Genomic DNA, 22639 nt, shown 5'->3' on the forward strand with positions numbered 1-22639 from the left:
ATAATCTTTTGTTTTTATTGTTAATTTTATCAACGGTGGTGCCAACTATTGTCATATCTTTTATGAATATTCAAAATGTCAAATTAGAAACGTCACTATTAATAATTAATTTAATTGATAAACACCGTGATATATCGTTTAAGATAAAAGGTAAGTAATTAATTACCTCGAAAATTCTAATCTAAAATGATTTTTCTTAGAATCTTAAGATAAAAACTTAAAAAAAAGAAAAGTGAGGTTATGTAATTTATTTTTATAGTTAAAAAAAAACAAATTGGTATAAAATTAAAAAGAAAAATTTATTTATAATAACAGTTATATAAACCTCTTCTTTTATTTATTTTTTTTTTATCATAATTTATTTTAAGATTTAATTAAAAAATATACATTTTATACATATTTCCTCATTTTAAAAATAACAAAAGGAAAGAAACTCAACGTAAATGTACTTCAATATTGGGTACATTTTGATCAGGAAAGAACATACCCAAAGATATGATACCAAAAAGTAACGTAATAATAACCAAACCAACCGTTGAAGTAATCGTGAATAATTGGGGATAATTATATCTCGTGTACCACGCCAAAGATAATAAAACACTTACAAGTACCAATAAAAGATTACCTAAATCCCAATCGCGTTCACCATTTCTCCGTCCTGATCTTGAAGAATTTGTATCCGATCCAGTCTCTAATATGGGTCTTGTTTGATGAATCAAACAATGAACGACGCAATTATCAAATAAACCGAATTGTTCTAAAGTTTCTTCTTCACGTTGCAATAAGTGACCATTAAAAATCAATTTAATCCGTTTGTTTTCAGCCATTTCCGTTGAGAAGTGCCTTTGTTTAAAATCCTTTAAGGACTCATTTAATTTTGCATCGACCGATTTTAATTCATCATTTAAATATTTCAGTTTTATTTTAATGTTGTTTGAGTCAACATTGGGGAGATTAAAACCGTACGTTGGGGGTGCTTGTTGAGTTTCATTTATAAACGGGGCGCTAGGTTCCGGATCTGAAGTTGTTTGATTTGAACTACTCGCTCCATCTTGACTTATTTCTCGATTTGTTTCCGCGTTTGTTTTATTAAAGAAAGCTAACCTTCTTTGCCTAATTACATTATTATCCGCATCCATTTTTTTAATTAAATTTTGTCGATCGTCTTGAAATGTGTTTTCGACAGTTTGGGTTGATATCGTTTCTCTATTATTATTTTGGGGGGTTTCTACAGTTTCTTGAGTACTCTCAACTAAAGTAGTTGCTACTGTGTGGTTTGTAAGTCTAGGAATGTGTCTGTTCCTTCGAAATCGCCTATCGAAAACGTAAACGGCTCTTATTTGACGATTATCCGGTGTATTTGTGGATCGCCAAGCTACTAAAACTACGAAGAAATACTTTAATTTAATCTTTTTTTATTATTAAGAAGGGTTGTACTTGCCTACAGAAACGATTATAATCGCTACGAATAAGTGGGTGAATTCGGTAAAAAACTCATCAATGCACAGAAGTTTATAGAACCTAAAAAAACCAACCAATCAGCTGATCACCCCTTTCTTTTTTTGTGGCTATTTTGTTAATAAATAAGACACGTACATTTTACCACCTAACCACTGTGTTTTTTTTTTGTATTGTTGTGTAACGTTACGAATAATCGTGACATTTATTTTGCAACATTTCCTCTTTATTACTTTTTGACGTATGATTTGACATATTTGACAATGTCAATGTCGAACAAAACATAAACTGACATCTATGATGTAATAGTTGTATATTCTTAAATTAATTTATTATTTATTTATTAATTTAATTAATTAAAAATTAATTTTAAGTGATTATTTAAACTTTACTTTAAAACTTATTAAACTTATTAATAAAAAAAAATGAGTGTTATTTGGGTTGCCTATAATAAAATTAAAAGAAACCAATCAATTTTATTTAAATTGTTTTAATTTTCACAAGCGCAATAACAAGTTGTATGATAACGAAAATTTTCAGTCGTCAACTGTCCATTTTCCGTTACAGCAATTAACGGCAGTTCAATGTATTCTTTATCACATCTTGTATTCATGGTGCTAACTGTGATTTCACCACAATTATCTCTGCAATCAAAAATAACCTTCAGATTTGGGGTTCATTAAATCATTTTTGATTAATTTACTTGCCTGCATTTAACTACTTCTATTTCTTGTCTTAGACTTTCAACGTTAACGATAAACATAGTTTGATCGTTGTTGTTCATAGCAGCTTGAGGCAACAATTTTCTTTTGGTTTCAACGCAGTAATTTTCAAATTCTTCAGCAAAACGTGTCTGTACTTGTAGATATGCTGTATTGTTTAATTTAGTAATTAATTCCTCGATTTTTTTATAAGGATAATTTGTGACATTGAACCAGAAATTTTCAGAATTTTCTGCGCCATTTAAATCTGGTGTGAAAATGCCTTTAAAAGTTTCATAAAATTAATTTCAAATTATGAAAAAAAAGAAAATTATTACCTTCACAGATTGAGGTGGATGTTAACATCATTAACATCATATAAATACTTAATATCGAAGATGAATTAATCATTGTTGATGGAGTTGATTCTAAATTGAACTGTGAAAGAATTAATTTTTATCACTATTTATACCTTGCTCTATTTTATATTAACGATAAGAACAAGCGCTGACCTTTTAATTATTATCATTTAACATTTTAAATTCTAAATAAAACCACAAAACCACATATAAAAACGTCACCTAATAAACATGGATATAAATATAAGCGAAAAGTTACTTTATTTTTTATAAACCGCTGAAAAATGTTCGTTAATAACTTCATCTTCGCCTTTTTTGTAACAACTTTGGTAAGCTCAACAAATTTAAAGTTTCTTTTTTGGGTTAATTTTTTTCTTTTTTTAGATTAACTTTGCTTCTACATCATCATTAACCATCTCAAAAGAAGAATTAGATCGATTAAAAAGTAAATGCAATAAAATTAATGAAGTTTATGATTAAAAAAAGAAACTTTTTAGGTAGCTGCAAGGAAGATTTTTGTGAATCGGTGGAAAATTACCCAGAAATTTTAATTAATCAACTTTTAAAACAAAATGATGCCATTGCAAAAGAATATTTCAACGGATCATTACCGCCGAATATTACTAATCGGGACAACATCGAATTTACTAATATGTGTGAAGTTTCCGAATATATCGTTGGTCCAAAAATCTTTAAGGATACCGGAAATATTCCCAGGATTATAGTTAATACCGAAGAGTATCATCAATATGTTCTATTAAAAACTTGTGGGTGAGTTTTTATTTTATTCTTTTTTACTATTTTATTTTAATTTGATTATTATTTAAGATCTAAAGATGGTGATTGTACAAAGACACCAATTCCTGGCCACGAAGTTCGATGTATTCCAGAAAAAATAAATATTAAGTTAATTTTTTTGGATGAAGGGCCAAGTTTTGGAGTTGGAAGCTTTGATATGTATGGGGGTTGTGCTTGTGCTTATAAATCAATTACACATAATAAATAACTTTATTTTTAATAAAACAATATTTAAAGTGGCGCCATCTCTTGATTCATTCTTAATACCTAATTTAATTAATTTTTCTAGATTGCCTAATAAAGTTGCTAAAACAATGGTTTCTCAAATACTAAATAGTCGTCGCCATTAACGCACGTAAAATTTGAATTTATTAATGTTTAAAATTAAATGAAGTGAATTTATGGTTTTTAACGGTGTAAAATGAAATTCGGTGTTCTTTTTTATCAACAACGTAAGTTTTTTTTAGTAATCAATATTAATCGAAATAGATTTCTATCAATTTTATTCTTATTTTTTAATCTAACGATTTTAACAAAAAAAAAATTCTAAATCATGTATTTATTAATAACTAATTGTTTTATTACAGTTTGATTTATTTAAAAATTCGTTTGTGTTTGTGTCGTGTTTAGTTGCTTAGCAACCAAAACTTGTCACTTTTTCTTTAATCAGTTGTCACTATATTTTAATAATTGTATTGCATTGAAATGTGCAATTAATATCGTTTTTTAAAGATTAAAAAGATAAAATCGAAGAAAAAATTAATTTATCTCAGGTAAGTACACAAAAAGAACGATGGTGGAAAAGCACACTATGTCTGTAAATCTTAAAAAGACTGATATTGTTCTTTTCACCAAACAGTTTCCTGGGACACTTAACATCACTCCATTTCTGCATCAGTCCATTAATCTTTGGTCTAGAGGTAAAATATCTTGGACAAAGGATTGATTTGGAAATCACAGTACTTGGAAAACCAAAAAAACAACAATTGTACTCACCCAATGTCAAAGGGCAGAATCCCCATATAGTCCTACGACACTGCAGGTTATGTAAGCATATGTTCTATATAAAGCTGGCAAACACATCCCTTTGTGAAGGGTGTGAAATGGAAGATCAGACGGTAAGGCATATTGTTTGTGACTGTGTCCCAACCTCAATTTTGGACATAAAGAACATACCCTTCTGTTCTATATTAATGTTCATTAAAATCTTAGGCTGGTTTTCATATCCCTGAATGAACTGTACATTGTGGGGAAGTACAAAGGGCCCGCTGGGGCCTAAGTGCTGTGAAAGAATGCATAAAAGTACACAAAAATAAAATTATTTTGATTAATAAATTTTATAATTTACCTTGTATTTCACTGTAAAGCAACAAAAATGACTTGATAGTTATTAGGGTTGCATATCTTATTGGGTTAAATATTAATATTTTTTTAATTTAATTAAATCCCTACAACTTTTGAACACGCTAAAATTAATATGAAATTAATAAAGCTCGAATTAAACGAAACTTTATGGCACGAATTCGTCTCAAATTTAAACGAAATAATGAACTCTAGCTTTTAGTTATTAGTCACGTTATTATGACGGAAATATCATTTCCTTTCACCATAAACTTTATTAAAACGTTTTAATAAAACGATATTTTCCGAAATTATTTAAATTATAAATATTTATCCCTTTAAGTCATAAATCATAAAAGTAGTTATGCGAAAGATATGATAATTCAAAATTAGAGCGGAAGCGATTAAAAACTCTTTTATGAACGAATCGTGACTGATTTACCTAATTTGCAATGCAAATTATTCTGATTATGTAATTTATGATTATTTTGAATGCATTATGCTATTTTGGTCTAAAAAACTTATTTATTTACTTAATCAAAAGTGTATTTGGAACGAAGGGGTGCATAGTGGAAAACGCAGACTCAAACGTGCTGTAATAATTGATCATAAATCACTGGGAAATCTCATGGAGCTGAGCAATTAATGTCCTGACCCGAACACAATGTGAATAAACACGTGTGCACTCTCTATGTTACAACCAGATATTTCATATTTCAAATTTGTCATTTATATCACTCTATTTAAGTTAATTTATTTTTATTCAAAAATGTGTTAAATTTGTTTGATATTGAGTGATGCATGTTAATTTAGTACGACGTTTGTGTGTTTTGGATCCATCAATATTAAACCTTGAGGGTATTATACTCATACATGTATTCAAGATATCTGTCATAACGTGTATGTACTAAATTTCCTGTGTCAAATTAAACATCTTTTTTTGAGATTTTCGGTTAAGCTGTATAAACCTATTTTAGTATGCCCTATTAATTTCGAAATACCAGAGAGGTTTAGAGAAAAACGAAGAAGCTTCCCGGGCGCGTACTGAATGAAAGGGCATTTGTTTAAACGTTCCCCTTTCCGGATATTCCCTCGAAATCTTGGCGTTTAATTGTGTAGTGAAATTTATCTTCATCTTTACGAGAAAACGGTTTCATTTAATCTTTGTTGGTTTGGAGTACATCATTTTATTATTAAAAGTAAATTTTATGCTGTTTGTATTTCTTGCTGTACACGAAATTGCAAACTAAACAGAATTAAAAAAGGTTTTTAAAACGTTTATTTTTAATATATTAAAAGCGTCAATGCGAAAAAATCCTGTGAAAGGCAATTTTCTGGGTGTCTGGTTTTTCGATTTTATCACAGTTTAAGAATTTGTTTTCCATCAAATTTCACCTTTTTGTCACTGTGAAAATGTTTTAAATCTAGGGAGACGTTTAGATGTCCTTGGTTGTAATTAATAGCTTCAGGGGATATCTTGTAGACCTGAAATTTTATTACATTCGACGTCCAACTCTTATTGGTTCTAACATCCTCATAAAGTTTCAAGTTTCTCTCTAATTTATCTTTCAAGATTAAATTTTTTAATTAACCCTAACATTTTCACGGTACGTTTCGTTTAATCGTAATATCGCCAATTATTCTCTAAACAGTTTTGATTGAGGATTTATGAAAGTTTTCTGACGTAATCTTCTATATTATAAACGAGTTCAAAGTTCTAAATATTTTTCTGGAATGTACAGGCGACGATTTATATGGTAATGGTGAAGTAATTTAGATCCTTAATGTGGGTTTCTAGAATTTAATTCCGGAAAATATTAGAAAATCAATAATAAAGACAAATTTGATAACAATTTTAATTTTTATGTTTTGGGCCGGTTGATCAATATAGATCTGCCAGTTAACTATCCGGCCGGATAAACTTATCGGGAGGATATAGATATAGAATAGACACTTCGTTATTTTGTGGAGATTTTTGTGGTATACACAAGTCAACTACAAATTTGAAAATGGGATTTCCTTCATTCTATAGGAAGTAAAGATAAGTTAAAAACATTGATTTCAACATTTACAACATTTCTTATTTACAATTTTGATATATTTATTTTATCTCGGACTAAATTACAAGTTTTTAGAGCTAAAATTAATTATGATTTAATTCTAAACATTTTAAAAGAATGACTGTTATCATTAAAAAAATAATTGTGAAAAAGAAATAAATATTTTGTGATTAAAAAAGTGGGATGAAATGGATTTATTTACAAATGGGCGCAATAAATAATTTCTAAATTTTAATTTACACATTTATTTTATAAACTGGATATTTTTATGTTTAAATTGAGAATTCTCCAGCCTTCATATTGATTTCAGAAGACAGCGTTTGTATTTCCCCATTTTTTTATGTTGAAATTGTTTAACTACATTAACAGGATAGATATTGCTTGCTAATTAATATCTTTTTTTACAATATTTATTTTTCTCCTACAAATTTAGCATATTTTACAATATTTTTTAATAATATTAATATAGTTGGTTAATTTCTTTAAAATTCTTCGCAGTCTTCCGTTTGTTTATTTAATTCTTTTGATCTTTGTCTTTACAAAATCGAGCCTTACCCTGTTTATAATCAACAAAAAAAGTTTTTCTTCAATCATTGACTAGATTAAGACTTTGATTTAGGTACAATCTTTTTATTTTGGAATTGGTCCTTATTTAATTTTACGAAATTAACATTAAAAAATGGTAGTGGTCGTAGTAGAAGTACTATTTCCATCCCATTCATTCATCGGAATTGAAATTTGAGTGCTATATCCAACGGTACTCACTTTAGCAGGATAATAAACACACGGAGCGGGACTTTTTCTATTACTACCACTACCACCAATACCATCCTTTTCGCTTCTACATCGTCGACTACCATTAAAAGACATCCCATTATGTCTGATCGTAGTGCTACCATTTCTTATACTCGCGTTATTATGCCGATGGAGTCTTAAACTTTGTCTGTCTCCGTTCGAGATGAAGCTGTCGTCGTGATTTGCGCCATCCGCGGATTCATTAAATCGGCCGCAGATCCTATTCGAACAATATAAAACCAGAAATAACCGTTTAAATTTTTCGCCGAACGTCACGTAAATAATAAAATTAACGCTCGAATTAACGGTAACCAAAAAATTCGACGTTTTTATCATCCGCCCGAACAATACCTCATCAATGTCCAGATGAAAAACCTCGATTATATTAATCACCAACGGGAGAAGATTGCAAACGAAAAAAACGATTACCACGCAAAGTAACATTGTTGCTAAACCGATTTCGCGTTTTTGATTTCTTGATAAACGAGCTCGTTCCCTATTCGCTATTCTAACCTGTAAATTCAAAAACAATTCATTAAAATTATGTTGATAATTAAACATATTAAGTTTAAAATTGTTGGATTTGAACAAATTTATTATAATTATAATTTGAATGTTACACTTTTATGTTTTAATGCGAATTAATCACGTTACAGGTCAATACATCGCACAAAAACTAAATTATAACGTTAATTTGCATAGATCCCATAGGCATATTTTACGCTTTACGAATTTGAATTAAATTACGTGTTGGTTGTAATGTAACTTTTTACGCTTTATGCATGGTATATGTATATCCGGAAGTAGAGTTATGTTTACAACTTTATTAAATTATCAATAAGAGTAGAACTGTACGTCTCTTAAGACAGTTAAGCCCGAATTTTCTCGAAATCTTCAAGAACCCACGTTTAAACCACTTGATTGAAATTAAAACGAACCTTATACCGATAAAATAATTTCGACCAGCCGTATAAGGTCATATTCAGAAGCAGGGATGAGCCTCAACTTAAAAGAGTTAGAAAGAAGAAAGATCAGAGAGTGTACCGACAATCTGAGAGATCTCGCTAAGGGCAATGATGTTACTTTATGGGGGGTTCCAGATCACAAAGACATTGAGAGCAATGAAAAGACAGACAAGCCGAATGTTTCTAGTTCCAGGTTTAGTTTTAGTTCTAGTGCTAGTGTTTATTCTAGTTTTAAGTGTTATTCAGCGTTAGACTGTTGTATAAATTTGAATTAAATTACACGTTGGTTGTAATATTCCTTCCTTTTACGCTTTATACATGGCATATATCCAGAGGCAAGTTTCATTTTCAACTTTAAGTTCCCACCCCCGAGCTAGCAAAATTAGACGTCTTCCTTTAAGATGCCCCGCTTTCCGTTAAACCCACTACTTATGTTTTAGTCTTATTTTACGCGGTTACATTCAACGTCTAACCCACACAAATTCTGGTTTCTGTAAATACCAGAGACGAATTTCGGGTTTACAGTTGTAATAAGATTAAATTATTCTAATCCAACAATTTCATCGATTTCCATGAGTCTTACCTGTATATAAATACAGATGTTCAAATAAGCTAACGCCAAAAACGGTATTAAATAAATAAAAATTAAATAACACCAATTAATATAAACCGATTTGTAAACGTTATTATTTCTAAATTCGGATGGTCTGATACAATAAACGGTCATATTGGCCTCTTCGTGAAAATCACTTCGAATTTGACTCTCCCATAATTTAGGTAAATTATATAAAATCGAAAAAATCACGATGCATATCACGTAAATCCTTGCTCGACCATAAGTACACAAAGATCTTGCTCTCAAAGGTTTACAAACGGCGATATATCGATCAAAAGAGACAGTTACGGTTAAATAAACTGAAGCTGTTTGTGCAACTGTTGCTATCGGGAATAAATACGGAGCAATATGTGGCATAACGACGAAAAAATAATTAAAAAGACATCCTGTATATGGATAAATTCCAACCAAGCCGAAAATTAGGATGCTCGTTATGATTAAAACGGTGTCGATACGTGCTAAGCCGATTAAAAGATAGTTTATGCTTGATCTCATCTGCGGACGCGAGAGAATGATCATCGAAATGATGTTGCCCAGGATGCCGAAGAAGCCGATTACGTTCAATAGGATACCGTTTACGATGAACCAATAGAAATCTGACGGTTCGTAATCTAAACAAGAAGTTCCATTATCATCGATAATTTCTAAAAGCGTTTCGTTATTATAATTCATCGTGGTCAATGTTAATGTGATTTATTTTTTTAGATTTATATTTTCTTCTTTTTCCCGGAATGCTCCCAGCTTAGGAATAATGTTTGTTGTTGGAATTTTTGGGTTGTTAGTTCCATTTTCTCGTTTCGCAATGAAAATCTCTGCAACAAACAAAGAAAATGATTAATTAGGTATGTATCTCGAATTAATTAAATTGTTCTTATTGGTTTGAGGAGATGTTGTGCAATTTGCTTGCGGTCGTGAAATTGTAAAGGGATTTGACTCGGTAAATTGGTTATTGATTGGATGGGTTATGTAAACAAGGTGTAATCTAGAGATTTCATGGACCAAATAAGAACAATTTGGTACAATTTACATTTATAACTTAAAAATAGTTTTTTTTATTTCTAATATTTTTCGTTTAAAGAAATTTTTTTGTTTTGTTTTAGTAGATCCTTGTATCAGCAAAACGCAATTTCAGCTATGGGGGGTAACTCTATACACCTATATTATTAACGGGTTTAGAGCGTTTCGCGTCGCACCGCGGGTCACCAATTGTTCTGAATACGACCGTTGCGGTCGGAAAATACTCGCCCTCCAACCTCAACAATAACATTTAACCCCTATACGGAGTTTTACGTCGAAAAATCGATGCTTTATTCTATATTTTTGTTGAACTATTCAGTTTAATAATAAAAATTTTAATATATTAGCCGTCTTAAGAGACGTGTGGCTAAACCCAAATGATTCTAGTTCTAGGTCTAGGTGTTAGTTCTAGTTTTACATTAGCACTGTTACTATGTAGAACTAACACTATACGTAGAACTAGAATTTAGCCGTCTTTAGAGACGTGCGTCTATTGTTAGTTGTACATAGTAACTTTGCTAGTGTCAAATTTGAACTAATACTAGGTCTAGTGTTAATTGTACACTTAGGCCCACTTTTACCACCTCTTGATAAATTTAACCGATAGATAATTACCATGGTTACAACGGTTTTAAGCGCTCTCATTGGCTAAGAGCGCCAATTTATCAATCGGATAAATTTATCAAGAGGTGGTAAAAGTGGGCCTTAGTTCAATAAAAATATATAACAATCGAGCGCTGAATAACAAAACTAGAAAGTTTCGAATTTAGCCGTGCGCTTACAGACTTTTTAGGCTTTTATTTACTTGTTTTTTATACACAACATTTCACAAACATCAATATTTATTAAAAGTGTTGTTGTTGCCTGTCAACAATATCGAATGTTTGTATTCATTTAAATGTTGTGATTTAAAACAGCTACAAAAGATGGCGCACAGTGGTCCGAGCGGCAAGAAAACCCGATCGAAAATATTATTTTGGTGTTAGCAATTAGCTAGCTTTATGAAACTTGGCATATGATTATAAGACCAAAAGGGTAATGTTGTGTCAAAATTTGAATTAAATTCGTCAACCGGAAGTAGTACTACGCAAGCAGTACTTTATTTAAATTCATACTCATTTTCTTTTCATATAAATTAGGACTTTAAAGGAGAATATTACTATAAAATTTTGTGCAGAACATTAGACGTATATTACTTCACATTTTTTTGTGTAATTACGTGATCGCAAATTCCTATCGAAATTGTTTTATAGAGGACCTATACCGGATGTCTCACGTAACTGGTTCGTCAGAACTTTTTTAGGTACCACTATTCGTAGCGGTTTGAAATTTTGACAACATGGGTTGTTCATTCGAAGCTTTCGATATAAAATACTTTCAAGATGGCCGCCACTTCCGGTCTACCGGATGTAGACCACAACTTCGTTATTTTAAATGGAATGCTATATTTTTTAATGCACCTTTTAATTATATTCGACAAAATAAGTTGACTTTGATAAAAGTTATTGGTACCTACCATTTTTCGTTTTCGAGTTATTTTGTTTTTAAGTTTTTCTTTGGCAAATTACTTTATGCTCTTTAAAACCTTATATCTCAGCCAACGTTCATTCAAAAAAGCTCTAAATTGGCACGATTACTCTTGAGATGTTGTCAAACAGATTGTCATTTGTTGTATTAAAGTATCTTATACAGGGTGGTCAAAAATTGAATTATCGTTTCTCCATATTCAATGGTAAGAAAGTCGAAAATTTTAAATGGAACGCCCCATATTTTTTTACCCTATCAGAAATGGAATTTGATAAAAATGTGGCAAAATTAATTGGCAGAATTAGTTGGTTAGATAGCTCAATTTTACTTAGCTTTTACTAAAAATGTTTTAAGAACTATTCGAGAATAAACTCATCGCTCTTAATTTGAAGTGATATTGGAGACCATAATACGTAAGTTTGAAGCCACTTATAGTAGAATTTTCCCATGATACTGAGATAGTCCACATACATTTCAAATTATTCGAGATCATATAAAATATTTTGTTATATTCACCAACATAACAAAATTTATCTCAATTTGTTGGAGTCTTCTTCATCATTATTGTCTTCTTCTTCACTTTCTTCATCATCATCATCTTCTTCTTTACCTTCCTTTTCTTCTAGAGACTTGTCCAGTATAAGTAAATTTTTCATGTCTTCATTCATATTTTTATATCTTTCTGAACATTCTTTATAAAAGTTACTAATAAATGGATCGGAGCTCAGTAATAGTCTTTTAAATAAATCTTCATTTGTTTGAAGTCTACCCAAAATAGAAAAGATAAAAACCAAAACATAGCAACAAAATAACGAAAATCATAACAAGGATAAATAAGATCCACAATTATGTGTTAAGTAATCTTTGACTGCCAATTTTTTGGTTAAGGCGCACGTTGGCGCAAGATTTCTTTCTTATGCTATGTACACCATACCTTCAGCAATAAAAAAATTTTAGCTACAATTGTTCGATTTTGTTCGCTCGGAAGATATTTAATTTAAAAGATTGAATGGTCAAAAAATATAAGTATTTATTGACGTCAATAGAAATGGTTGTAATTTTTTTCAACAAACATCTTTTGAAATTTGGAAAGTCGTAAAATGAAGACCTTTCTGTACTTTATAAGAAACCAACGACACAATATTTTCAAGTAGTGGTACACCATCTTTTTTGTTTTCTAAAGTTGTGTCGTTTTCTAAAAAATTTCCTTATACAAAATAAGGTAATTGTAATAGCAATTTATTTCGCGCAGTAGCTATTATAAAACACCAAAGACTGCATAAACTTCACTAAGAGTCTATTAATAGTTAAAATATATGTAACATTTAAAAAAACAACACTATAAAATTTTTTTTTTAATTGATTTTCGATCGGGTTTTGAGTGTTTTCGGACCACTGTGTGGCGTCAGTACGAAATTAGAAATTTAAGAGGGTATTTTGTTTTGTTTGATAATTAATTAAAAATTTTTTTTTTGATCAGCTCCATTTATATTAATACCTTATCTTTGTATTGTTATATTATCGTCAATATTACCTCATCTTGTAATGGTAGCAATAATAACTGAATTTACAAACTTGTAATCCCATTGTGAAAGCTGTTGTAATCCTGGAATATAACCAAAATGGATGAAACCTGCTAGTGGTTTCACCTGCTTGGAAAACAGGGAGATTTACGAGGATCGTTGCTAAAATATCGTGTTTCGTATAACTCGTCATCGCTTTTTGGCCGTAATAATCGCCGTATAACGTTAATTTATGATTTATTGAGGTCACGTTGTTAATAGGAATGCAAATACCGAACAAATTCAGATTTGAAACCAAATTTTGATTAATTACTTAAATAATTTAATATCAAATGGTGCGGAGTCAACAAAAAATTTTTACCAAGGATAGAAAGTGAGGGTTGGAAAAGTTCTTATTTAAGAATTCGAGTCGCGTCGTTTGTACGAAGTCTCGATGTTGGTTCGGGGAGAATCTCGAGCGAAAAGCAATCTTTTCTTGCAAATTTCTCCGAGAAAAATCAGTGCGAGAAACAATTCGGCCAACGTCCAAGAAACGCCCCTAAGATATTCACCGTGTATGAACTTTATCTCATTTCCCAAGATTGAGTCTTTCGATTTTTCTCAATTTGGTCTCAATTTAACTTGGCTTTATATTAAATTTATTGAGGGTAATATGTGAGTTAGCTTAATAACTGGGATGTTGTTTAGCATATTCTATTTGGAATTCTGAGCAGATGAAATCGAGTTTTAAAGTTAAGTCCACCGTGAAATTTAATCTAAGAACTCTTAAAATTCTCTTGGGGTTCTCTAAATCCATCTTGAAAAGTTTCGATCCAAGATTATTTATGATTTAAAAAAATCTTTTTGTTGTAAATATAATGTTTCAAAACGAAAAAGAAATGTTTATGGGTTTTATCGAGATAAATCCGTTAATTATTGGTTTTGGATTTGTGAGGATTTGATCCTACGAGAATTAATATCGGGCAATTTTCAGACTCGTAACTTTCATTTCGGCCGCTATAACGAACTTATGGGAGCTGGTCTCGTTTGGCCAATCAGATAAAACTCGATTTTGCTTTGACGAGAGAGAGACTGTCCACTCTCAGTACGGTTTCATTAATGAAACGAATTGGGTTGTTGAGATGGGTCAATTCTTTTGTTATATTCTTTTTAGCTTGACCAACAGAAATTTTGGTCGTAATTAACTTTACAAATGCGTCAAAAATCGAGATAAAAAGGAATTTTATGCTTTGAATTTTAAAACGCAACATTTAAAAAGAAATATTTTATTCAAAGCTTTAAATTTTTCGTTTCAACCTATTTATGCGGCAAACATCAATTTTAATTCTAAACGAACTGGTTTTGTTCGAACCGAAGACTGAAAACGGATTGATTCCTGTCCATCAATCGCAGATCGACGGCAGAGCGCATTTTTTCCTAGTTTTTACCACCCTTGAACCCGATTACTATTGATCCAACAAATTTTCTCGTTCAAACAAGTCTAATCACAACTATTATTAACTTTAAGAATCGATTTTTTTATCAATCTCAACTAAAGGAAATCAAATCAATAAAAAAAAACAGATCTTTCTTACCTTTTTCATGAATAAAAATATAAAACCCTTCTTTCGTTTTATCCTTTTCGGGTAAACCATTTCAAATTTATAGAGTATCTTTACGACTTGAGCGTTTTGGGGGAAAAAGGTAGAATAGATAAAAAGGATTCTTTGAAATAAACACAAAATCGAAAAGAATAAATAAAAAATAATGTTATTAATAACATTCAATTTTCTTTTTTTTTAGGAATTGAGAGAGAAACGACGAAGTAACAATTTTTCGCTTAAAACGAAACTTGGCGGAGTAAGAAAGAAATAAATCTCGGCCGTATCTTTCGAGTTCCGGACCTCCCGGAACGTCCGGATAAGAAACTGTTCTTATATACGTCGAAAACGGTACATTTACCGCGTTTTGGGGTTTTCGGGATGAATAAGTTTGAAGCAATCGAAGTTTTGCGTTAAGAGAGAAGAATGTAAGAAAGAAATTTTGAAATTGAGTTTGAAGAAATGTCTAAATTTGTGTTAACGCGATACAACTTCGTTTTATATTTTCATTTTGGAGCTTTATTTGTCGCGAACAAACACGTTAAATGAACGTAATTAAATGTGTACCGTTTGTTTGCATACAAATAATGTAAATTACATTTTATTTGTGAACAAAAATTGTAAATATTTTCAAAAACCGTCGCAGAAGCGATCGTGCAATAACTCTCTTCATGTTAAATTCATTCGATTGAATGTCCGCAATCTTACGCGGAGTATCTTGAAGTGGTGGAACAGAAAAATTACGAAATAAAATAAAATGACCTTTCAGAATTTTGTTTCTTCGTCTAAGAATATCACCAGAACATGACATTCAAGACAATATCTGAACTGCTATCGGTATCCTGTGATATCTGGGAACTTCTAGTTCTTGGTCTAGCATTGCATAACAGTTAAAACTAGTTTCATTTGTTATTCAGCGCATTGTTGTATATTTTTATTGAGTTATAACTATTTATAAGTAATATTTAGTCTTCTACCAGTACTATTTAGTCTTTTGCGACAAGTATATAGTTTCATTAGTAGTCTTCTGCCTGTAATGTTTAGTGTTGTGGAAGCAGTATATAGTGTTCTGCAAGCTATAAAAAATATATTATTCTTCTGCCGGCAATATTTAACATTATTCAAGCAATATATAGTCTTTTTTTATCAGTATCCAGTCTTCAATAAGTAGATAACTGTTTAATTATGTTGTAAAAGGATTACTTAAAACCAATCGATTTAAAGGTTTTGAATTGAAAGATTTATTTTGTGTTGAAAAGGTTTATTTAGAGTACAATTAACCGTTTACAGAGACATTCGATAATGGACTTTACGATGACGTCGCGAAATCCCGCGGGAATTTAACCAAACGCGTTCAGTCCTATTTGCCAATCCCCTAAGTGCGTTCGATATCCCATTGTAAATATCCTATTAGCGACCGGATAATTTCGATCTCGAGTACGTACAGGGCCAAAATAGAGATGCCATTGTTGGTTAATCTTGATGTATTACTGCCATGTACCATCCGGATGTCTCGTTTATACAATAATTACTAAATCTTCTAAACTTATTTATCAACAAGGTTAATGGTTTTCTATTATCATAAAGATCTTTGTTTTAGTTTATCTAGGAAGGATGTTGTAATCAACTCCACCTGGTTACCAAGCGGGTTAATTTTCGTATAAATTTCTCTGAACTTAAATGTTCCTGTAATATATGCTTACAGAAAAAACAAGAAATTGTGGTGATAAATTTATTATGGATATATATTTGCGACGGTTATAAAACTTGTCTCGTAAAGTAAATCAACGACTTCAACAACAATAGAGTTGTAAAATTGTGAGAAAAACGACCCCGAATCGTATTTCGGAACTCCTCTGGGTGCAATACAATCAATTTCCGGAAAATCTTTCAAAAACTTTTCTTTTCTTACAGAACAGATTTAAACTTTTATAACACAAGTTTTTTGACTACGCCGATTAAAAAAAAATTTTTTTTGTTGTAAAACAAATTCAAAAACATCCCATTATTTGAATAAGATTTCAACTCGTTACCCCCAGAATATAAATCCCTTAATACTCTACTTTTATGGACTGCCGCTGACAGCTGCATAGATCCTTCTCCACCAGGTGCTTCACCAAGCGTGATTTAGAATCTTTTTTATTTGCTGATGATGTTAAACTGACATTTTTTACACAAAGTTATCTACTAAAAATATGATATAAAAGAATATCGCAGAATGAAAGAAATTATATTGACGAAAATAGACTACATTCCAAGCTCTATTGACGAATATACATCGTTTCAGAATCATTCTGAGTAATAAGACTTTGTTACTTCGTCCAAATTGGGGTTGTATGCTGTACAAGCAGAGAAAAAGGTTGTGTTAACAACGAAGGGAATCCTGAAAGAGGATTTATTTTTTATATACCCGCTTTTATGACGAAAGAAAGGGAATGAAATCTGTTGAAGAAGCTTTTCCTTTTTTTCTTTTTGGGTAAATCAAAAAATTAATCACAATAAATAATTTTATTAAAATCACCTTGAAATCTCCCGTTGTATTTCAACAATGACTCAAATCACAGTGGTTTCGAATTCCACACGCTGTCCAACTTCCGGAATACGAAATTCCTCGGATTCAAATATTCGAATCCTCGAATTTAAAACTCAATTGATTTTCCATATTATCAAGTTCCGATCGAGTTTCCACATTTGTATTTCCCTTCCTACTAATCCGTTTTAACGGATTAAATTGAGAATGAAGCAATTTGTTTTAGTTATCTTAACACGATTAACATCTTGTTGTTGAAACTCATCTCACCTTGATTGTGGACAATAACCGCAAATTAGTAATGATTCATTTGAATTGCAGGTGCTAGAACTAAACTAGTAACGCGAACTATCTTTACTGCTTGAATTCTAACTGGTTAACGAGTAAACTTTGTCTCTTATTTAGCATTCGAATCGCATCCATTTCTATCTTCATTCAATCGAGAAAAAGTGACCTTTAAAATATAAGAAAAACTATTTTCTATTGAAAATAATGATTTTGTGATGAATAATATAAAAATCATTCTTTTCCACTCTAGATATTCAAATGGATTTAGAAGAAACTTTGAGAAAATCGTAATAAATCCCGATGTGAAATATAGGGATTTTGTGGGATTGCAATTTTTCGCAGAATGATTAATCTTTTTCTATGGAGAAAGATGCATTATAGAGCGAACTTTGGTTTTTCACGCTTTCGCGAGTTTTCCCCAGCGTGGAAAACATGCACCGTCAATTATTCAAAGTCGATCAGTCAACAATAAATTGACTTCACTGAAACATGAATCGTATTGATCTAATTTGTACAAAAATATTTTTATATTAAATGAGAAACAAAATCCGCTGAGATTATCTGGGAATATGTCGATGCTATAAAAGAGAAAGTGAATCTACTAGAGTAGTAAGTTATTAAATACGTATAGTTTGTTTGATTTTAGTTGTTACAACAGATATCTCGACTGCTGTTGGAGATATGACAAAATTTTATAGAGGGAAAGCTGATTGTGTCTTGATATCTACTGCTATAGCTAAAATTAAACACATTGTAAACAAGAACAACAGATTTGATTAGGTTTTGAAATAATTCTGGCAAAAACTGTGGAGGTTGATTTTTTACAAACACAAATTGAAAAAATTGTACCATTAAATTTCAAAACTTTATATCTTCCATTAACTGCTATAAATTTTCCCCCAGTATTAATAATAACACAAAAAAACACATATTGCACACCGGAGTCGCAACAAATAGTTGCCAACATTTCAAAATTATTATTCTTCCGAATATAATTTAATTAACCAAATTACAATCCGAACAATCCAGGGAAATACACGATACCAAATTCCAATTTTTAAATCCCGAGTTTAAACCTGCAGCAAACTGATTTTGTGGTGGTGAGGTACCCAACAGCAGCCGCTGGGCGATATCCGGAAATAATTGGAAGTTAGCCAGCGTCGATCCGATAAATCGTTTAACTCGCGCAAGAGTTTACAGTCACCAACCTAATCGCAATGTAATTCCTTCCAAAATCACGACTTTTTATTGAAATTGAATCTGGTTAAGGGAAATTGAAGGCGCTTTTAGATCTCTTTTAATTCGGATTGCTCATTTCATATGCATGAGACTGCAACGACTTCTCAAAGGAAATTTTCTTGACGACTTAATAAGAAAACTTTACTTAGATTAGTTTAGATTATTAATCAAAAAAAAATATATATAAAGAAAACAGAGATAAAGTTAGTGTGAAATATTAACTGTTCCTGAAAGGTTTGGAAGAGGAAGATTTATTTTATCGCCACAACGTGGAGTATCAATACTGGAAACGGTGCGGTCTTGCGCGAAACTTCTTTATCTGTAGAGATCGCGAACGAAGAAGATGTATACTCGAAAACTCGTGGAGATTTGTTACCACGCCAACGATTTCAAGCTTTCAACCCGAACGATCAAACGTAAACGATCGTTGATTTAAAAAAAATGATTTAAATTTGTTAATTCAATCCGGAAGTTTGTATTCAGGTGAATAACATAATAAAATAGCTGCAAAGCCATTTTCGGCATGGAGACGAGCTTTGAAGTGAGCACGCCCGGCTCAAAGTTCGTGTAAAGCCCTTTCTTAGTGCGACATAACAGCTACACCTCCAAGTGAATAATTCACGAGAAGCAGCAGAAACGTTAAGGAAAGCACCACTAAAGTTATTCCTTTGTATGTATTCGATAAGGAAAGGTGGTGGGTTTGTTTAAAGCTGAAATGCTCCCTCGATTTTGACATAAAAGAGAAGACAATGTCGAGTACCTTCATTGTCCTAAAGTTAACTGTAATAATTCATTTTCGTAAACAATTTAGTTAAAAAAGATAATGTTTAGACTCACTTTCTAGTTCTAGGACTTGTGTTAGTTCAATAAAAATAGACAACAATCTAACACTGAGTAACAATTAAAACTATAACTACCGTTCTTTATTTATACATCGTATAGACAACTTGGGGAACATTCGAAGTTGGATTCTATACTTTACATTAATTTTGCTGTACTTTTCATTCCGACAAAGAGCTTAATACATCAAAATGATTCTCCTAACATATGTTGGTTGAGGTATTAGCATTATGACCATGGGATATGCATAACAAACGAAACCTCGGATTCGCACACGCTAATCCCATAGGAGATGTGCGTGCTGTTCGTTACGCGAACATCATGTTTAAACTTGCACGTGCAAAACCGCGCGATCTTCGTGAAACCACGATTTCAACGAGAACGGATATTATTCGAAGCTCTGACTTTGTAACTAAACGACAAAAGCTTTTAAGCCCGCCGAATTGATTAATCATCAATTATCTTGAAGTTTTAATTAATTATTTTCCTCGTAAATTGTTTTTGTTGAATTTCTAAACTAAAGGTGATTCATCATAAGTTTTCTACCTCTATGAATATACGAGTTTTCTTTATTAATTTACGTCCGGGTGATATACAGTGGTCATCTATCTTTCTGTATCTGAAAATTTATGTTTTTACTCTTTTCCTTGATGTATTTTTTATTTTAGGTGTCGTACAGATGTAAAACTTGCGCCGGAAGTGATGAATCAATCAAGAAAACCTTGTCGAGTGGTTTTCTCGGTGGTGATAAATGATCTCGACATCATCCGTGTTATTTTCTCGTAATTTAATAGTTCCACTTCTTGTTTTCTTATTTTTTCTCCCCAATTTTTTTTTTAGTTAATGACCTTTCTCGCCTCTCAACGAAAACCTTTCCTTTTCTTATTTTCTGATAATTTCCAACTGTCAAAAGAACAGTAATAATTCATTGTAAAAAGGAATAAAATTTAAAATTCATGTTTTATTTAAGTGCATCACATCAAATTAGTTCCAGTTGCTCGTGAAATAACAACAATTTAAATTTTTTTTTATTATATTTGGGTATTTCCTTTAACCTTAACGTTGGATAATAAATTATTATAAAAATTCTATTAAACATAACACTTATTATTCGCATTTACAATTTATATTCATACTCAACAACAATGGATGTAACCGGGACAATTTCCAATGACAAATCTAATTGTAATAATGGTATAAATTCAGGTAGAACGCACCATAAATTTAGTCGTCACGATGTTTTTCAACAACTCACATCAAACTCTTATTAAAACGAACATGTTGTTAATAACATTTTTGATATCTCTTTTATTTCAAAATATATCTGGACAACTTGCAACAGCTCTTCCTTACGTTTGCGTTCCAATAGGAACCTGTACAACACCCACCAGTAGTCCTAATGTAATTGATCCAAGAATTGTAACTCCAACAACGTCGCCTTGTCCAGCGGGACAAGAAGCTTGTTTCATAACATCCCCAACTGGTCAATGTGGAAGAAGGTATGTTCAAAATGTGAATACCGCTGATGGTGCAGCCACCTTAGGAGCTTTCCCATGGTTGGCATATATCACGAATCAAACTGGTTACACAGGAGTTGGTGTTTTGATAAATCCTCAAACTGTTTTGACAGCAGCTCATAAAGTTTGCTTAAACGAACAAACTCCAAGCAATGTAAGAGTTAGTTTAGGGGTTTATTCACCAAGTAATATGGCAACTGCACAAAATTCAACAGCTTCATCTATAGCGATTCATCCAAATTTTAATTGTGCTCAACCATGGACATTAATTAATGATATTGCTGTTATTAGACTATCCACACCAATTTCAATTGGTAGTAAAAGCTAATTTTTGATTAATTTCTTTTTACTTAATACATCTTTTTGTAGGTATTCAAACGAACGTTGGAACAGCTTGTCTTCCACCAGCTGCAGCTCCTGGTACATCACCGTACGTGGGCAGATCTTGTACTGTTGCTGGATGGGGCCAAACTGGTTTCGGTACAAACGACGCACCAACAAATCCCCAAAAACAAGTAACAGTACCAATAGTAACATATCAAGAATGTAGAGCTTCAATGAGTAGAGCAGATCTTCTGGGTAGTGCTGTCGATAGATTCTTAGATCCTAACGGAGAGATTTGCGCTGGAGGATTAGCCCAAAGGGATGCTTGCACTCAAGATGGCGGAGCTCCTTTGGTTTGTGCAGATACAACAACTGGCCAATTTTATATTGCTGGGTTGGTTATTTGGGGAAAAAGATGTGGATTACCTGGAGTATATGGGGTTTATGTTAATGTTCCCGTTTATAGACAATGGATTGATACGGTTATAGCTAGTTTTGGTTAAGCATTGTTTAGTTAATGATGTGACCCCGAAAATTGTTCTAAAAATATATTTTTGTATATTTAGTAATTCAAAATCGATTTGATACCATCATAATTTATGTACAATTCTAATTAATCTATAAATTTCAACAAACTGTCCGAGTGTTTAACCTTCTCCAACAAATCATTTGGTGACCAACAGACCTGTATATCTAAATTACTCGGTAATTTAACGTTTTAGTACAAAGTTACATACTCTCGTGAGAGGGAAATTCAAATTTGTCCGGAGGTATTATTTACGACGATGTATTCGCGTCGAGTGTGTCCATTCATTCTAGGACTATATAATTTTCGAACCACGGAAAATTTTAGCGGTATCTGAAATTTTGGTGGATTGTATACGTAGACCATAACGTCCTGCTAATGACGTACTATGCGAGGTATATGGTCCGGGGATGATTAATGGTTTTGAATAGAACGAGGAGTTGCACTTTCTATGGAAATTTTGCAACATAATGCGAAATAATTACAAATTTCGTTGATGTATGAAATTACAAATTACAAGAGCTCCAATTTCAAAACATCCAAAATGACTACTTAAGTAATTAAGAGGTTGTGTTTGAAGATGTTTGAGTTGTACCCATCCCAAATTTATCCGATTACACAGCGAAGTTTGAGTT

The 22639-nt window shown here is 31.6% G+C and overlaps 5 protein-coding genes and 1 long non-coding RNA gene across 9 annotated transcripts in view; 3 read left to right on the forward strand and 3 right to left on the reverse strand.

Moving 5' to 3' along the window:
- Nucleotides 1-280: 280 nt before the first annotated feature.
- LOC111428261 (transmembrane and ubiquitin-like domain-containing protein 1) lies at nt 281-1716 on the reverse strand. Of its 2 annotated transcripts, none has more exons than XM_071199243.1 (3): nt 1597-1716; nt 1442-1521; nt 281-1378 (listed from the first exon to the last, which is right to left on the reverse strand). In XM_071199243.1, coding segments are annotated over exons 1-3 (1026 nt in total). In that variant the 5' UTR covers nt 1599-1716; the 3' UTR covers nt 281-434. The 2 variants fall into 2 exon arrangements, with proteins under 2 accessions (XP_071055344.1, XP_022919477.2); XM_023063709.2 differs by having other exon boundaries at nt 281-1384.
- A 198-nt stretch (nt 1717-1914) lies between these two features.
- Nucleotides 1915-4633, reverse strand: LOC111428396 (protein spaetzle 5-like). Its single transcript, XM_071199244.1, has 4 exons — nt 4313-4633; nt 2498-2597; nt 2166-2442; nt 1915-2102 (listed from the first exon to the last, which is right to left on the reverse strand). Exons 2-4 carry the CDS (start codon nt 2568-2570, stop codon nt 1949-1951), a joined length of 504 nt encoding a protein of 167 aa, XP_071055345.1. The 5' UTR covers nt 2571-2597; nt 4313-4633; the 3' UTR covers nt 1915-1948.
- On the forward strand, nt 2764-3557 carry LOC111428395 (uncharacterized). Of its 2 annotated transcripts, none has more exons than XM_023063897.2 (4): nt 2764-2847; nt 2903-2963; nt 3016-3285; nt 3347-3557. In XM_023063897.2, the coding sequence occupies exons 1-4, from the start codon at nt 2803-2805 to the stop codon at nt 3415-3417; spliced, it is 447 nt and encodes a 148-aa protein (XP_022919665.2). In that variant the 5' UTR covers nt 2764-2802; the 3' UTR covers nt 3418-3557. The 2 variants fall into 2 exon arrangements, with proteins under 2 accessions (XP_022919665.2, XP_022919664.2); XM_023063896.2 differs by having other exon boundaries at nt 2765-2847; nt 3016-3289.
- LOC111428438 (uncharacterized) lies at nt 3990-4968 on the forward strand. Its single transcript, XR_002708068.2, has 2 exons — nt 3990-4089; nt 4176-4968. It is a non-coding gene; the product is annotated as an uncharacterized lncRNA (long non-coding RNA).
- Nucleotides 4969-6716: 1748 nt separating this feature from the next.
- Nucleotides 6717-22639, reverse strand: part of LOC111428367 (FMRFamide Receptor) — a 35641-nt gene continuing 19718 nt past the window's right edge. For both annotated transcript variants that reach the window (XM_023063860.2, XM_071199242.1), the window contains exons 2-3: nt 9061-9905; nt 6717-8025 (exon numbers count right to left, since the gene is read on the reverse strand). In XM_023063860.2, the coding sequence (XP_022919628.2) occupies nt 7390-8025; nt 9061-9765 (1341 nt within the window). In that variant the 5' untranslated portion in view covers nt 9766-9905 and the 3' untranslated portion in view covers nt 6717-7389. The remainder of the gene's footprint in view (nt 8026-9060; nt 9906-22639) is intronic.
- On the forward strand, nt 19776-22041 carry LOC111428368 (inactive CLIP domain-containing serine protease A3-like). Its single transcript, XM_023063861.2, has 2 exons — nt 19776-21468; nt 21524-22041. Exons 1-2 carry the CDS (start codon nt 20874-20876, stop codon nt 21979-21981), a joined length of 1053 nt encoding a protein of 350 aa, XP_022919629.2. The 5' UTR covers nt 19776-20873; the 3' UTR covers nt 21982-22041.

This window comes from Onthophagus taurus, chromosome 10 (genome assembly GCF_036711975.1).
Source record: "Onthophagus taurus isolate NC chromosome 10, IU_Otau_3.0, whole genome shotgun sequence".
Classification (NCBI taxonomy): domain Eukaryota; kingdom Metazoa; phylum Arthropoda; class Insecta; order Coleoptera; family Scarabaeidae; genus Onthophagus; species Onthophagus taurus.

Coding starts and splice junctions, on each gene's coding strand:
- LOC111428396 (XM_071199244.1), bottom strand. CDS start 2,570: ATGATTAATTCATCTTCGATATTAAGTATTTATATGATGTTAATGATG. Junction 2,443..2,497: donor ATCCACCTCAATCTGTGAAG/GTAATAATTTTC, acceptor AAACTTTTAAAG/GCATTTTCACACCAGATTTA. Junction 2,103..2,165: donor ATAGAAGTAGTTAAATGCAG/GCAAGTAAATTA, acceptor TTTTGATTGCAG/AGATAATTGTGGTGAAATCA.
- LOC111428395 (XM_023063896.2), top strand. CDS start 2,803: ATGTTCGTTAATAACTTCATCTTCGCCTTTTTTGTAACAACTTTG. Junction 2,848..2,902: donor CCTTTTTTGTAACAACTTTG/GTAAGCTCAACA, acceptor TTCTTTTTTTAG/ATTAACTTTGCTTCTACATC. Junction 2,964..3,015: donor AGAATTAGATCGATTAAAAA/GTAAATGCAATA, acceptor GAAACTTTTTAG/GTAGCTGCAAGGAAGATTTT.
- LOC111428368 (XM_023063861.2), top strand. CDS start 20,874: ATGTTTTTCAACAACTCACATCAAACTCTTATTAAAACGAACATGTTG. Junction 21,469..21,523: donor ATCCACACCAATTTCAATTG/GTAGTAAAAGCT, acceptor ATCTTTTTGTAG/GTATTCAAACGAACGTTGGA.
- LOC111428261 (XM_023063709.2), bottom strand. Junction 1,385..1,441: donor GATTATAATCGTTTCTGTAG/GCAAGTACAACC, acceptor ATTTCTTCGTAG/TTTTAGTAGCTTGGCGATCC.